General features: G+C 38.7%; 2 protein-coding genes and 1 pseudogene across 4 annotated transcripts; 1 reads left to right on the top strand and 2 right to left on the bottom strand.

Moving 5' to 3' along the window:
- Positions 1–249: 249 nt before the first annotated feature.
- On the bottom strand, positions 250–1,948 carry LOC102790567 (methionine-R-sulfoxide reductase B1-A-like; annotated as a pseudogene). The gene is made up of 4 exons (XR_015718984.1): positions 1,698–1,948; positions 1,461–1,603; positions 1,261–1,375; positions 250–1,160 (listed from the first exon to the last, which is right to left on the bottom strand). The product of XR_015718984.1 is annotated as a methionine-R-sulfoxide reductase B1-A-like (transcript).
- Positions 1,949–2,027: 79 nt separating this feature from the next.
- On the bottom strand, positions 2,028–4,322 carry LOC102798832 (methionine-R-sulfoxide reductase B1-A-like). Its single transcript, XM_006791509.3, has 4 exons — positions 4,186–4,322; positions 3,442–3,584; positions 2,900–3,014; positions 2,028–2,540 (listed from the first exon to the last, which is right to left on the bottom strand). The coding sequence occupies exons 1-4, from the start codon at positions 4,238–4,240 to the stop codon at positions 2,521–2,523; spliced, it is 333 nt and encodes a 110-aa protein (XP_006791572.3). The 5' UTR covers positions 4,241–4,322; the 3' UTR covers positions 2,028–2,520.
- Positions 4,323–7,837: 3,515 nt separating this feature from the next.
- Positions 7,838–10,426, top strand: LOC148102952 (uncharacterized). 2 transcript variants are annotated; one of them, XM_087840284.1, is made up of 2 exons: positions 7,838–7,995; positions 9,457–10,426. In XM_087840284.1, exon 2 carries the CDS (start codon positions 9,471–9,473, stop codon positions 10,140–10,142), a length of 672 nt encoding a protein of 223 aa, XP_087696410.1. In that variant the 5' UTR covers positions 7,838–7,995; positions 9,457–9,470; the 3' UTR covers positions 10,143–10,426. The 2 variants fall into 2 exon arrangements, with proteins under 2 accessions (XP_087696410.1, XP_087696411.1); XM_087840285.1 differs by lacking the exon at positions 7,838–7,995 and adding an exon at positions 8,421–8,514.
- Positions 10,427–14,404: the final 3,978 nt, after the last annotated feature.

Here is a 14,404-nt window from a genome sequence, read left to right as displayed (position 1 = left end):
GACCATCATTGGGATCTGGTGGAACAGGATTCTCATAAATGATGTGCAGCTGAGAAATCTGCTAAGAACAGGAAAGAAAGGCTACAGTTCCCACAGACTCATCAAAATTGGATAATAGAAGACTGGGAAAAAAAATACCATGAAAGCACAGATCCATTCTTCCATGCACCAACAGTTCAGGCCGTGACGTGACAGTGAGTTCATTGTTCTCATTGGCCTCTACAGTCAGCTGATCTCAGTCCATCTTTGGGATCTGGTGGAACGGGATTCTCATCATGGATGTGCAGCCAACAAATCTGGAGCAACCGTGTGATCCTATCATGTCAAAATGGACTAAAATCTCTGAGGAATATTTCCAGCACTTTATTAAGAGTTCTGAAGGAAAAAGAAGATTCTACACAGTATTAGCACTGTTTACCTAAGAAAGTAGCCCATAAATATATATTGAACTGATGTACAATGTGATACTTTCATACAACTGTAAGGTAAATTAACAATTAATATGACTTTAAATCAGTATCAAGGCTCTAAGGTAGATTGGTGCAGTGTTTGAGGTACTTGGCAGGTACTATAGTACATATAGGGCTCACTCCTTGAGCGCAGTGTGAATGAAGATAGTTCCTTATGATTCTAACTGTATGAGTCCAGTCATGAAACAGAGCTTTAGAGGTTGGGACCAATCAAACCAAAAGGTTTGTTTGTTTGTTTGTTTGTTTTTTTATACAGTAACATCATAGGGTGACTAATAATGTAGAAAAACAAAGCTTATTTAGGCTATATAGCACCATCAGCTGGTGGAATCACAAATTAGACACTGGTACACAGCCATTAACACATTTTCACAGACGTGGGTTAATTTAAACTGAGACTGTGGCTGATAAACATCTGACACTCTTTGCCCAGGGGACAAGTTAAAAAAAGTGCAAAGTTCAAACAATGTGGCTGAATTTGAGCTATTTGCTGTAGCTGTAGCTATTTTTTGTGTTGTACGCTCACAGTTGATCTGTTTAGACCAGTCCTTTCTTCCTAGTGTCCACTTTCTCATCAGTGCCCAGGAGATCCATTAAACTTTATCCTGAGTACTTCATTTGCTGTGAACACATCAGCAGGAGGGAAAATTCTTGTCTTTCACTGCTCACTTTTCTGTCCATCAGCCTTTTCTGTTTAGAGAAAAGAAGAAACAACAGCTGGTTGCAGGTGGACAGTGGGGGTGTAATGTATGAAACCAGCTGTGTAATGTAGGAAACCCTTGATAGTCACCTTTAGGGATAAACATAAGTGAGCTGCTGAAGATTCAGAAGCGTGACAGCCCCTCTCTTGGTCCATCATACAAGAACTCATGACCCAGTCCATTGCCACACTTCCCACAACAGACCTAAGTATTTTAATCCAGATGGTGCAAGTCAAACCTTATACCTGATTGGTAACAGTGAAGCTTCCTAACAAATGTTGTTTACTACCTTTATCGGTCCCAAAGCTTCAGGGTGTTTTGAGACACTGTCTTCACGGATAGTTTGTGAAAACGCCGGCCACGGAGAAGAGTGCTCGAACTTCGACATGCTTGAAAATAACTCGTGGCCACATTCGGAGCACACATATATACCTGAGAATGAGGAAAGAGGCACAGTCTTCCATATTTTTACAGCAGAGTGTCTTGTTACACAGTCACATGCAGCCTCACACTTTCTTTCACTCACCAGGCTGGAAGTGATTTTTATATTCTTCACCACCCGAAAAAGAGCAGTGAGACATTTCATCCATTTCAGTCAAAAGTCAAAGTCGTCAGAGCCAAAGCAGTTTATCTCTACAGTTGCCCACCTTAGGCCTGAAAAACCTTCGTGTGCATATCAAGTGTCAGCAGCTCCGTGACTCTTGTGTAATGCCCGATCCTTCTCTCATTGCTTCCACCTGGTGGCAATTTTCTGAAAAACTAAAATGCATACCTACTTACCTTCATTCACAAATACTGGAACAAAAAATTAATCAACCAAATGAATATAAAAATATAATTATCAACATATAGTCTATTTATAATTTAAAATAGATTTTTTTTATTGCTGTGTATTCAGGTTATTGTGACCTATTACATAAAGCCTCTTTAGAGAGAGAGGTATATTGCATAGGAATCATTTCATTCAATGAAAAAAGGTTTGTGTGGCCCCTAATTTTCAACACCAAGCGCCTTAAACAAAAGAGTTTAGGACAATTTTTTTTTTTTAAATGAGTAATCTTTGGAAAAGATTCATGAGACGACTGTGATAAGTACTGCACTGTCAATCGAAATAAAAACCAAGGAGACATGGAGACATTGAGGGTGTGATCAATAAGTTGCAAAGTCTGTGATGATTGCATAGCAGATGTGTTGAGAGCAGTCCTCTGTTCTTGCTGTCTAGTGAGACCACCGTCCATCAGAGCTCTGGTGCTCCCACGCTGGGCTTTGTTCCAGAGTACTTCATTGACTGTTCACACCTTTAGCAATGCAAAGAGACATCCAGCAGCACTTACTCCTGAAATCTCACCTTACGGTCCATCAACTTTATCTGTGGACAAGGGACAAAGAAAAGGAGATGGAATATGTAAATCTTGATGAGCACAGTTAACTGTGAAACTCCTCTGAAGAAATGTTTAAACTCTGGTTTGATTTTAACTAGTACCTTTGAGGACTGTGTAAAAACAGTAACACATCCTTAGGCTCCTCTACACTACACACATGAACGAGGACATAACATTCTGGTTTTAAAGCAAATTTAAAGATGAAAAGATAACATGGGAGCTGGTTAACAACACTAGAACTTTGAGCTCACTGCAAATCGCGATTCCTAGGCTCATATCACAAATTATAACTTGACAGGTACACTAGTCTCAACCTCGTGTGGAGAAATAGCCTGACTGTTCATACCTTTAGGGACGAACTTCAGTGAGCTGCTGAATATTCAGAAGCGAGAGAGTCCTTTGGACGGCCCATCATTCACAAATTCATGACCAAGTCCATTCCCACACTTCCCACACCGCACCTTGAACAAGACAAAAGTGACAGATAGAAGAGAAAAAAGTGATAGAAATTAATTAATCAGCATTTAGAGCAGCCAAGAAAGTCCCTCACAGGAGTCCTCTGACTTACAGCCAGCTAGTGCTTGACAGTAGGTTCAAGGGTCAAGGTTCAAGGTTCTTTATTCGTCACATGCATAGTTATACAAGTATAACACACAGTGAAATGTAACATGACACGCTCCTCGACTTGTGCAAAAAGAGGGGGGGGAGAACATTATATATAATATATACATTAGGTGAATGTGCAGTAGTAGCATGTATGCAGCAAGCAGGTGAATTAGGTGATATAAACCCTATTCAAACTGGTTCAAACTGATCATACACATGTGAAACTGCGCATGGGCAGTTGAAGAAGAACCTAGTCACGTAAAACTATTTTAATTATGGTACCTTGTATGCCCCAGGCCTCTCCTCATGTTTGGACACACTGTTTTCATGGATGGTCTCTGTGAAAGCTGGCCAGGGTGAAGAGTGTTCATACTTGGAGCGGCTGGAGAACAGCTGGTTATCACACTTGGTGCACACATAAATCCCTGAGGAATAAAAGGCAGGAGACTGTTATGTAACATGAAGCGATAGAGTGTCTCTACTGCAGTTTTAAAATAATATGTACATTTATATAATATATACATTTAATATATATACACAAACACACAAACACACACACACACACACACATATACATATATATAAAGATTTTTTTTTTACATTGTTTGAAACACTAATTCTTTAAGGATATTGTTACCTTTTTAGCTGTGGTTAAGGGTATGTAAAAAAAATAAAAAATAATGACATCCTTGTATGTGAAGCTTAATCTAGTTTGGTAATCTGGTTGTTATGTAACTTGAACATGGTTACACAACAGGTTGAACGATTTTCGCTATTTACATCACAATCACCAGCGACCATGGATATAAAAACAGTACTTCCTAAAAGGTTTTATAGCCTGAAACGGACAATGAGGACGAGTTAGAACGAGCTAACCAGCAGTTTGAAAAGTTATTTGTGCTGTATTGGATAGTTAGCAAACAGCTGCAAACCAGTCTCCAAACAGCGTTATATATTCTATATAAAGCTATATAGAAACATTGAATAAAATACAATAAGTTTAAACAAAAAAAGTCATAGCGGTACCTGACTTAAAATGGTCTTTGAAGACCTCTCCACCGAGGAAAGAGCAAAAAGACATTGCTTTTTCTTTCCGTATGTTCAACGTGACCCCACACTGAAGTCCACAGTGTCACTACCCGATCCGTACCGGAAACCCGATCGGTACCCCGCATGCGCAAATCTTACGTCACTTCCTCTATTTGCCAACATTGCGACATTCAATATATTTGAATGATACGGTTAGCGCCCAGTTAGCTCCTAGCATTTCTCAACAGCTCTGCCTCCTTTTCGACTGCCCGGGACATTTAAACAATGGATAATCCGTATACAAACAAAGTCATGCTTTTCTCCTCAACAGAGAGCGTTCCCCGATTGAAAAACAGCGCCGTAAAATAAGAAGAATGGTGCCTAATTACAGACTTAATAATATTGATTTAGCAATGTGTCACGTGCAGATTTATCAGCCAGATTAAGTGTTTACTGACAATTGACAGTGATAACGGACATCATCATCACTATTCCAGTCAATCCTCTCCTCACAGACAAGCATAAACGCACTCGACTATCACTAAATCAAATTTAACACACGTTTGTAATGACGCCAATTCATTTTACAATTGGGTTCATTCGCTCGGTCAGCAGGTGGCAGTATCCTCGTACACTGCCATTAAATGAACAGAAGAAGAAGAAAACATTTGCACATGCGCGGTACGGATCGGGTAGACCCGATTTGTACGGTCCGACTTTGCACATGTGCAGTAAGGATCGGGGAGTCCCGATCCGCAACTATCTTTTTATTTTTCGTTTTTGTCTACATTGTACTGAAATGCTTCATTATTGCAAACATTTTAAGATATACTTATTATTCTTAACATCTTAACCGATACTCTGACCCATAACTATCGTAAAACGCTACGACCGGAAGTAGACACCTTTCGCGCATGCGGGGTACCGATCGGGTTTCCGGTACGGATCGGGTAGTGACACACAGAACCGGTTGCAAACAAATCAACTTCCGGTCCAAGATTCTGACCTTCAAACTGAAAGTTTCTTTTTTCTTTTTCTTTTTTTTTGTGGGTAATGATCAATGACTGTATGGTGCATTTCACCGTCATCCAGTGATTCCTTTTGTGAACCTGCAAATAGGAAAATACAGCAAAGCTTTTTTTAATTATTTCTATATATGAACCCTCAATGTTCCGCATATTGAAAGGCTTCATCAATGTGAAATCTAGAGTATTTAGAGCACGAATTAAGTTCAGCTTTTATATTAGATTTTTTCTGGATTGTTTTAGCCTCGATGTAGTTTGTATTTTGCTGTTGTAACTCCCAAAAATGTGACTTCTACTTGCACATTCCGTGTACGCTCCAATTTTGAAAGGCCCAAACCGGAGGTAACATAGTGGCTTCTTAACTGTCCATAGGCTATCTAAAAAATAAAGAACAAATTCCATTGGCCTTAGATACAATAAAGGTCTTTTCTGATGCTTCTGGACTACGCCTGAACCTGGACAAATGTGAACTCATGAGTATCCACAATTGTTCTCACTCCTTTTTGTACAATATACCTGTCAAAAATGAAATCAAATATCTTGGAATCTGGATTACTAAATGCATGGCTGATAGTGAAGAAAAGAATATTCAGAATACAATTGACAAATGCAAGAAAACTCTAAACCATTGGCTACAGAGGGATTTAACGTTGTTCGGCAGGATAATGTTGACCAAGGTTGAATCTTTGTCCAGATTAATCTATCCAGCTTATTCCCTAGCCATCCCACCAAGAATTATAAAAGACGTCAATAAGGTGAATTTTAATTTCATATGGAAAAATAAACATCATTATATCAGTAACAGGGACTTGATAAAAGACTACGAAGAGGGGGGTTTAAAAGCAATCGATTTTGAAATAATGAATGGCATTTTAAAGATTAATTGGCTCCGATCTTTCTTAAAAAATGATAATGAGATCTGGTTCTTGATACCATCTCTTATTTTCAACAAAGTTGGGGGGATCCAATTCCTTTTAGTATGTGATTTTGAAATTTCTAAACTACCCATAAAACTTTCCAAATTTCATCAACAAGTTTTGTTAAATTGGAAATTAATGTTTAAACATAACTTTAGTCCCCACAACGTTCCACTGTGGAATAATAGGGTGATAATGAATCGGGGGAAATCTATGTTTGTGGAAGAATGGATGACAAAACAAATTTGGTCTATGGCACATATAATGGATGAAAATGGAGATATACTTGAATTAAACAGGTTTAATGAGAAATATGATATGAGTTGCTCGCTCGAGCTCTATAAAAAGGTTTCACAGAATATCCCAATAGTCCTTGTAAATACGATAAAGAACAATTTTTCAAATATACCGACTCCAAATTTACATAAAATTAAACTAGATGGTCTTGACTTGGTTAATGAAAAATGCAATAATCAGTTTTTGAGGAGGTATTTGGTTAACACCTTATATCCAGGTAGGACAAAACATTCACTAATTTTTAAAGATTATAACAAATCTGAGATCTCGTTGATCAGAACCAAATATTTAAAATTTCCAATTCCCCCCAAATTTAAAGAAGTCCATTTTAGAACTACAAAAAATATTTACCCCTCCAATGAATTTTTGAGAGACAGGTTTAAATTTGTGTTAGACAACTGTTATATTTGTAAAACAACTTCGGAAACAACAGAGCACATGTTCTATGGGTGTGTCACAATCCAGGATTTATGGAAATCTCTCCATGTCCTAATATTGTCCCAGTATGGAAATATTGATTTTTGGTCTTTTCAAAATACTCAAATTGGAGTAATCCTTAAGGATAAAAGTAGTGAGTTTTTAGTTAACAATCTCATTATTATAACAAAGTATTATATTCATAAATGCCGATATGCTAAATCCCCCCCTTCATGGCCTGCTCTTAAAAACGAACTCTCCCTGTTCCGTAAATCTCTTAAGCTCATAAATAAGCCCCAAGCTATCAAATTGCATAGATTTTTAGAAGAGTTTGATTTTTCTTAGCCCCTTATTTAAGTTATGTGTCTTGTTTATGGAACCTCACTTTTAGAGATTTTATGATCCCCCTTGTCCCCTTTATTTCTGTTCCTTGTTTTTCATTCTTTTATTGTTATTTATTTATTTTTGTATTGGTTATTCATCTTTTTATATTATTATTACTATGTAGATGTGTGTGTATAGATGTGTGCGTATGCATGTGTATATGCACATATATATATACATGTATATGTATGTATGTATGTATGTATGTATGCATGTATGTTCACTTTCAGTTATTGTCGATTTAATTGTGGTGTACCAACTGCACTGTGGCAGTGATGTGTATTCTTCTGATTGGGAGAAAAGAAAAAGGAGGTGTGATTCTGTTCTGAATTATTCAATATGTCGCTTGTCTCTTTGAGATTGTCATTGTTATTGTTCTAAATAAAGTTCATGTAAAAAAAAAAAAAAAAAAAAAAAAAAAAAAAAACTCAAAAAAAAAAAAAAAAAAAAAAAAAAAAAAAAACTGTCCATAGGCTGTTGAGTTGATGCTCTGAGTACGTTGGAGTTTGTCTTTTTTTAAATAAACAAACAAAAACAACAACTTTCTTTCTCTTTTTTTGGGTAATCGTTGCTGTTTTTGTTTCTTATCGCCCACCTGAGGCACGGACGCCACGATGTTTCAGCTCAGGTTGTTTGTTCACCAGCGCCTGTACGCTGCAGCTGAAGAGATCCTCGGGCAGATGGAAAACACCATCACGTTAGTTTTGCACGAGGCAGACGTTCGAGCTAAAGAGGAGGCGAAAAGTCTGCGACACCGCTGAAATCAGGTTTAGGACGATTCTTTAGATTTTTTGTCATGTTTTTTTTAGTCGTAGCTTTATAAACAGCTTTGTGGCTATGAATGATAATATAATAATAATTCACGCACGGAATACCAGAAAGCTTTGCTCCTGCATAATGAGAGATAGTTCAATACAAAGCTAACAAATAGTAAGGTAGCACTTAATCATCACAGAATAAGATAAAGGTAGTTACTCCAAGGATATCAATTTGTTCAGCTGTGAAGTACAAACCATCATAAATGCATTTCATCTGCTTTGGTGAATGAAAGTGACAAAAGTTGCACTGGTGAGGGAACGACAAGAAAACCCCCATTAAAGAAATGGATCGACTAACTGTGCAACCTGGCTGCAAGTATAGTTTCATGCTGCCAGAAGTGACAAGGACACTAGCAAGAAACACAACTGGAGAAGGGTGGTCTCAAAGTATAAGGAGATAGCAATGATCTGCAGCAGTATTGTGGTATACTCTGATAATCAAGTGTTCCCTAGCTCAAGGTGCTCCAGGTAATAACTGATATTCACAAGTATGCTCAGTTACATAGTTATATAAATTATTTATATGTTAGTTAAAGCATTTTTTGGCAAAAATGCAATGTGAATGTTGAAAATTTGAAGATTTTGCCTCAAATATTTAAAAAAAAATTTTTTTTAACATACTCCAGATACCAGAACAGTTTCTGTAAGCACAAAGTATGCAGAAAATGTTAAGTGCCAAAAAATGTGCAGGAGGGTAACAATAATGTGAATGTATTCACATTAAACAAATGCTTAAACAGGAGATAGTTAGTTCGTGATATTATTCATTACACTTACCTAAATTTACTGATCTCGTATTAAAGACATTGGCCTTCACTCTTTGCATATGACTGGATAGCTATAGCAATTTATAGCCAGCAGCCTGTCTTATTTATGTTTTGTTTTTGTTTTTTTCTAAATACCATTTTCAAGCAAATATATTACTTTTTCTTTTATTTTGATTAGAGTGAAGATTTAAGGTCGGGTGAACTCCATTGGATTTTTGGTTTTTGAGGGGGCCGCATTACTCTTGACTTTAAGGCTTGACTGCCTTAATCCAATCCAATCCAATTTTATTTATAAAGCACTTTAAAATACCCAGCACAGGACCAATGTGCTGTACAGAAAATAAGTTAAAAACAATAGAATAACAGAAAACTGCAAAAATAAATAAATAAAGCACACAATACATGAAAAATTAAAACAGCCCTATATTAAAAAAAAAGATAAGACAGCATAGAATTAACTAAAAAAAACTAAAATAAAACCAAAATCTCACATGTTGGTCTCTCTTAACTCTATTTAGAGGTGTGAAGAGCACTTTTCCAGAAACTCTCAGGACAGCATTTTCTAGCACTTACATTTATTTCCATTTAAAAGCAAAGAGGAAACCCTACAGGTGATAACATTTGTGGATATTTTCCTTTGTAGCTGAAGAACTTCCAATGACCAACAGTGCCGTCCAACATGGAGATGAATGTGACTCCCCGCTGCTGCAGGAGTGCGAGGGACCCACAAACACAGAAGAGTGTAACCTCCTCCTAAACATCAGCAAGACTAAGGAGCTGATCGTGGACTTCACCACAAAGCAGGCGAGGAATTACAAACCCCTCATCATCAGTGGCACGCCAGTGGAGAGAGTGGACAGTTTCCGATACCTGGGTGTCCACATCTCTCAGGACCTGTCATGGTCCTGCCACATCAACACCCTGGTTAAGAAAGCCCGTCAGCGTCTCTTCTTCCTCAGAAGACTTAGAGACTTCCATCTGCCACTGAAGGTGCTCAAGAACTTCTACTGCTGCACCATCGAGAGCGTCCTGGCGGCAAACATCTGCACCTGGTTTGGGAACAGCACCAAGCAGGACAGACGAGATCTGCAAAGAGTGGTGCGCTCAGCCGAACGCATCATTCAATCAGAGCTCCCTGACCTGCTGTCCATCTACACCAAGCGGTGCAAGTCCAAAGCTAGGAAGATTATGATGGACCTCTCCCATCCCAACAATGGACTCTTCTCACTGTTGAGGTCTGGGAAGCGCTTCCGCTCCCTTAAGGCCAAAACAGAGAGAATGAGGAGGAGCTTCTTCCCCCAGGCTATTCGGGCCCTGAACCAGGTGTAGGACTGTACTCTCCCACACACATCACTATAAGACTGGACTCTCACACACATCACATCACCACACGCATCACCACACATTTCCTATAATTTCCTATAATTTATAATCTTTATAATCTCTTTCTGCTGTTTGCACATTTTTATTTATTTTTATTTTTATTTTTTACTGTAAATTCCTAAGTTAATTTGTAATTTTTGTAGTAAATTGTAAATACTGTAAAACTTTTTTTCTGTCATTTAATGGTCGGGCATTGCGCAGCTACAAGCATTTCACCCCCATGTCATACTGTGTATGGTTGTGTGTGTGTGACAAATAAAATTTGAATTTGAATTTGAATTTGAATTTGAATTTGAAATTTGAATTTGAATTTGAAGAGTCTGACTTCACACCGAGCCCTGAGAATCCAGGAACCCCTGAGCCCACTGCAGATCTAAGCAGGAACTACTGCCTGGTGGAGAGGCCTGAGGTGAAGATGGAGCAGGAGGAGAATAGGAATGAGAGTTTTTTTCTCTCCTCCAGGAACTGTGAAAAGCGAGGAAGAACAGTCCGACACGCAAATACATGAAACGCAGATGCTTTCTTCAAACTTGTCTGCAGCTGTTAGTGAGGAGACGGAGAGAGGAGAACAGGCCATAACTGTGAAACAGAAAGCAAAGATGATGCAAGGAAAACGCATCAGTGGCGGCAAGAAAGCCCAAGCAGCTTTGTCTTATAAGAACTGCTCGGTTAAAAGCAAAAAAGGTCGCAAGTTTTGCCATTTGTGCGGGAAGCGTTTTCACTACACCGCCTCTTTAATGAAGCACATCAAAACGCACGAGAAGTGTACCAGTTGCATTATTTGTGGGATGAAATACGGGTGTCCAAAAGAACTTGTTTTCCATTTGAAAAAGAAACACAGAGATGCATATTTTTGTGATGTTTGCAGTAAAACTTTTTTTAAAGTCCACAGCCTCCTCACAAAAGAAAACACACACACTGACAAAAGAGTTTGTGTGTCAGGAATGTGGCAAAACTTACCGGTATAAACACTGTTTGATTACGCACATGAAGAGTCATTCTGGGGAGTAACCATACCCTTGCGATATTTGTGGTATGCGCTTTAGTCAAAATTCATACATGACCAGACACAAGACCACCCAAATGGGCGAGAAGCCTTAGCCTTGCTATATGTGTTGTTTGCACCTAATCTCAAGTTGCATTTGCAAACACGTATCAAAGCAGAGTGATGAGTGATCCCTTTTTTCCCCGTCTAGTTGAAATTGGATAGCTTTTAATATCATCCACTTAACACGACTGTGCCTGATGTGGTGTCAAATAACTGCAATTCATAATGTTTGGTTTGCTTTAAAGGCCATTGCATCATTTCTACAGCTATATGCTGGTGTTGGTTAACATGATTTTGCTGTTTTCCCTAGTGGGCTTTGATGCAAGATTAGTTCAACTTTGACTGCATGAGTACGAGTGTAGAACAACACATCTGCAGCTCTTGTTGCCCTCTGTGATGCTCCGGTGTTGTGAGGTTAATTTCCACAGTTGACACTAAAGTTTAACATCCTACTGTATAACATTACAGTGATCTGCTTGTCTCTGGCTGCAGCCATGACGTGCATACATTTATATGGTAATGGTGTTAAATGTAATATTGGTATGTGTATTGTCTCAGATCTGTGGATAATGTAGATAGTGTATGTGGATTTTTTTCAATATGTTATTACTTCATAAAACTTTCTGCATTTTGATGGATTAGAGTCTGGGAGTCCTTTGAATGAAGGGAAAGACGCTTTTGATTATTATTTTTTTTAAACGATGTCTTTATGATGCCACAAAATTAGGAAGTTCAGTAGATTTCATAGGAACTTATTTGTTTCTTTGTGTCAATTGTCAACAGTTTTCCTGTTATTTTAAATTCCAGTAAAATTTCTGAGAAAATGCCTAAATCAGGATAAAGAAACTTCATTTGTTTTTTGTATTTATCAACTACAATACTTCTTCTGATCTAATCACAATATTTGATGATCTCATAATGAAAAGACCTTTGTAAATATATACATTTTTTAAGTGTTATGAAGAAGACAACAATCAGAGACTCGGAATGTCAACACACATGCAGTAACTTAATTAAACTCCTGCCATCATGGCTTTTAAAAAAAAGCATTAAAAGTCATTCAGGTTGTTGCAGTTTCTTTTTTGGTGTGTTGGGAACGAGATCACCACCCTTCAAATGAGATTGTGCATGGGGTGTATCCTAATAATAAATAACTTTTCTTTACATTTTTATCTACGTTAGCAAATTTAATTTTGTGGTATTTTGCAACTGGCAGCATGCTCACATGCTGAAGTGAGATTGTGATGTTTAAATGCTTGAATGTTTACTTTGCAGGATGAGAGATCAAAATAAAGAGGAGCCGTTATGTGAGGCTGTGGATAGCATCAAGGAGAGCGCTCTCAGTGGTGCTTAATGGAGTAGTTTTGAGGGAATTGCTGTTTAAAACTGGCCCCTGGGCTCAGAAGATTACACATGAAAGAGAGGGTCATTTTGATAATAGTTCTTTCAAAGCGGTTCTTGACTGCAACAATGAGACTTAGCAAGATCAAAAAAGTACGAACACTTTATAAGAGTAGAGGAGCTACTAAAAGCACACTACACAATTCACAGTGTTAACTGAGTGTTGTTTTTTGCCCTGGCTCATGTTTCTTATTAAGTGCACCTGCTTAAAACCCTGTTTGCCTTTAGAGCTGCTCAAAGTGTCTTAAATCACCTTTCTTCATCTTTCTGATGCTCATTTAGAAACTCATGTTGCAGTTTGAACTGGATTAAACACCCTGATTATTAATTTTCAGTTGGATGAATGAAACACCTGCAATCTCTCTGCAATTACTTGGTCATCTCCAGTGAAAGTGAAAGATCAGAAGGATTATGACGAAACAAACCCGACCTCTCAACTGGAGCCACTTCTGACAGTGCATGGACTATGCTGTCTTTGCACCTTTGTTAAATGTAGCATTTAGATTACTTCTGAATCACTGAATGTTGTTTTTATGTTACACCGTGAGCCCAAAAAAGCCACGTGGGTCTGTTCTCCAATGACAGGGGTAGGAAACTCCAGGCCTCGAGAGCGGGTGTCCTACAGGTTTTAGAAGTGTCCTTGATCCAACACAGCTGGTTTAAATGGCTTAATTACCTCCTCAACATGTCTTGAAGTTCTCCAAAGGCCTGGTAATGAACTAATCATTTGATTCAGGTGTGCTGACCCAAGGTGAGATCTAAAACCTACAGGACATCTGCTCTCAAGGCCTGGAGTTCCCTACCCCTGTCCTATGAGATCACAGAAGGGGCCGTAGGGGTTTGGCGCTTAGTGGATTGGGTGGCAGTCAGAGGCAGAGGTCTTGGCCCTCCAATCTCTGGCCTCCAAAATTGGCTTGTGGTGCATGGAATGTCACCTCACTGGTGAGGAAGGAGCCCAAGCCTGGTGTGTGAGGTTGGGAGTAAGCAAATATATATAGTCTGGCTCATCTCAATGCATAGCTCAGGCTCTGGAACCAGTGTTCAGGAGAGGGGTTAGACTCTGTTCCACTCTGGAATTCACTGGCTGTATATTAGGATTCACCCCAGTGGATTAGAGAATTGCTTACCTGTGCCTTCAAGTCGGGAAACAGGTCCTGACTATCGATGCTGCCTATACACCAAATGACAGTTCAGTTGTTGTTGTCCGTGTTTTTGCATCTTATCTCCCACCTGAGACAAGGACGGCATGACGTTTCAGCCGTGGTCATTTGTTCACCAGCAGCTGTACGCAGCAAAGGAGATCCTCGAACAGCAGGAGAAAACAATCACAGAAGTTCTGCATGAAGCAGAAGTTAATCAACTCTAATGATGAGGGGGAAAGTCTGCGACACCAGAAATCTGGTTCAGTTCTTTAAATTGTTTTTCTAGGCGTATCGAGTGGAAGCTTTATAAGTAACTATGGATGGTGCTACACACATGCACACACAGTCGACGTACATAGTACCAGAAAGCCACACCGCTGCTATAACGAAGCAAATAAAAACATACAAGTAAAATACTCACAAAGCATTTTTGCGACGTTGGTGGTAAGACTTCTTACCGGATCCATGGACTCCAGATTCATAAAAACACACACACACACATTAGTGTGCCAAGAATGTGGCAAAACACTTCACCGCAGAGATAATCTCACTGTGCATGTGAGGACCCAATCTGGGGAGAAACCGTACCACTGTGGAGAGTGTGGCAGACTTTTTTT

Source organism: Neolamprologus brichardi, chromosome 4, assembly GCF_056152115.1.
Source record: "Neolamprologus brichardi isolate AB-2024 chromosome 4, ASM5615211v1, whole genome shotgun sequence".
Taxonomy (NCBI): Eukaryota; Metazoa; Chordata; class Actinopteri; order Cichliformes; family Cichlidae; genus Neolamprologus; species Neolamprologus brichardi.
The sequence above is the reverse complement of the archived record's forward strand: the minus strand, read 5'-3'. Positions and strand labels throughout refer to the sequence as shown.

What these genes read in the sequence shown, in the direction of transcription:
- LOC148102952 (XM_087840284.1), top strand. Translation starts at nt 9,471, where the DNA reads ATGACCAACAGTGCCGTCCAACATGGAGATGAATGTGACTCCCCGCTG.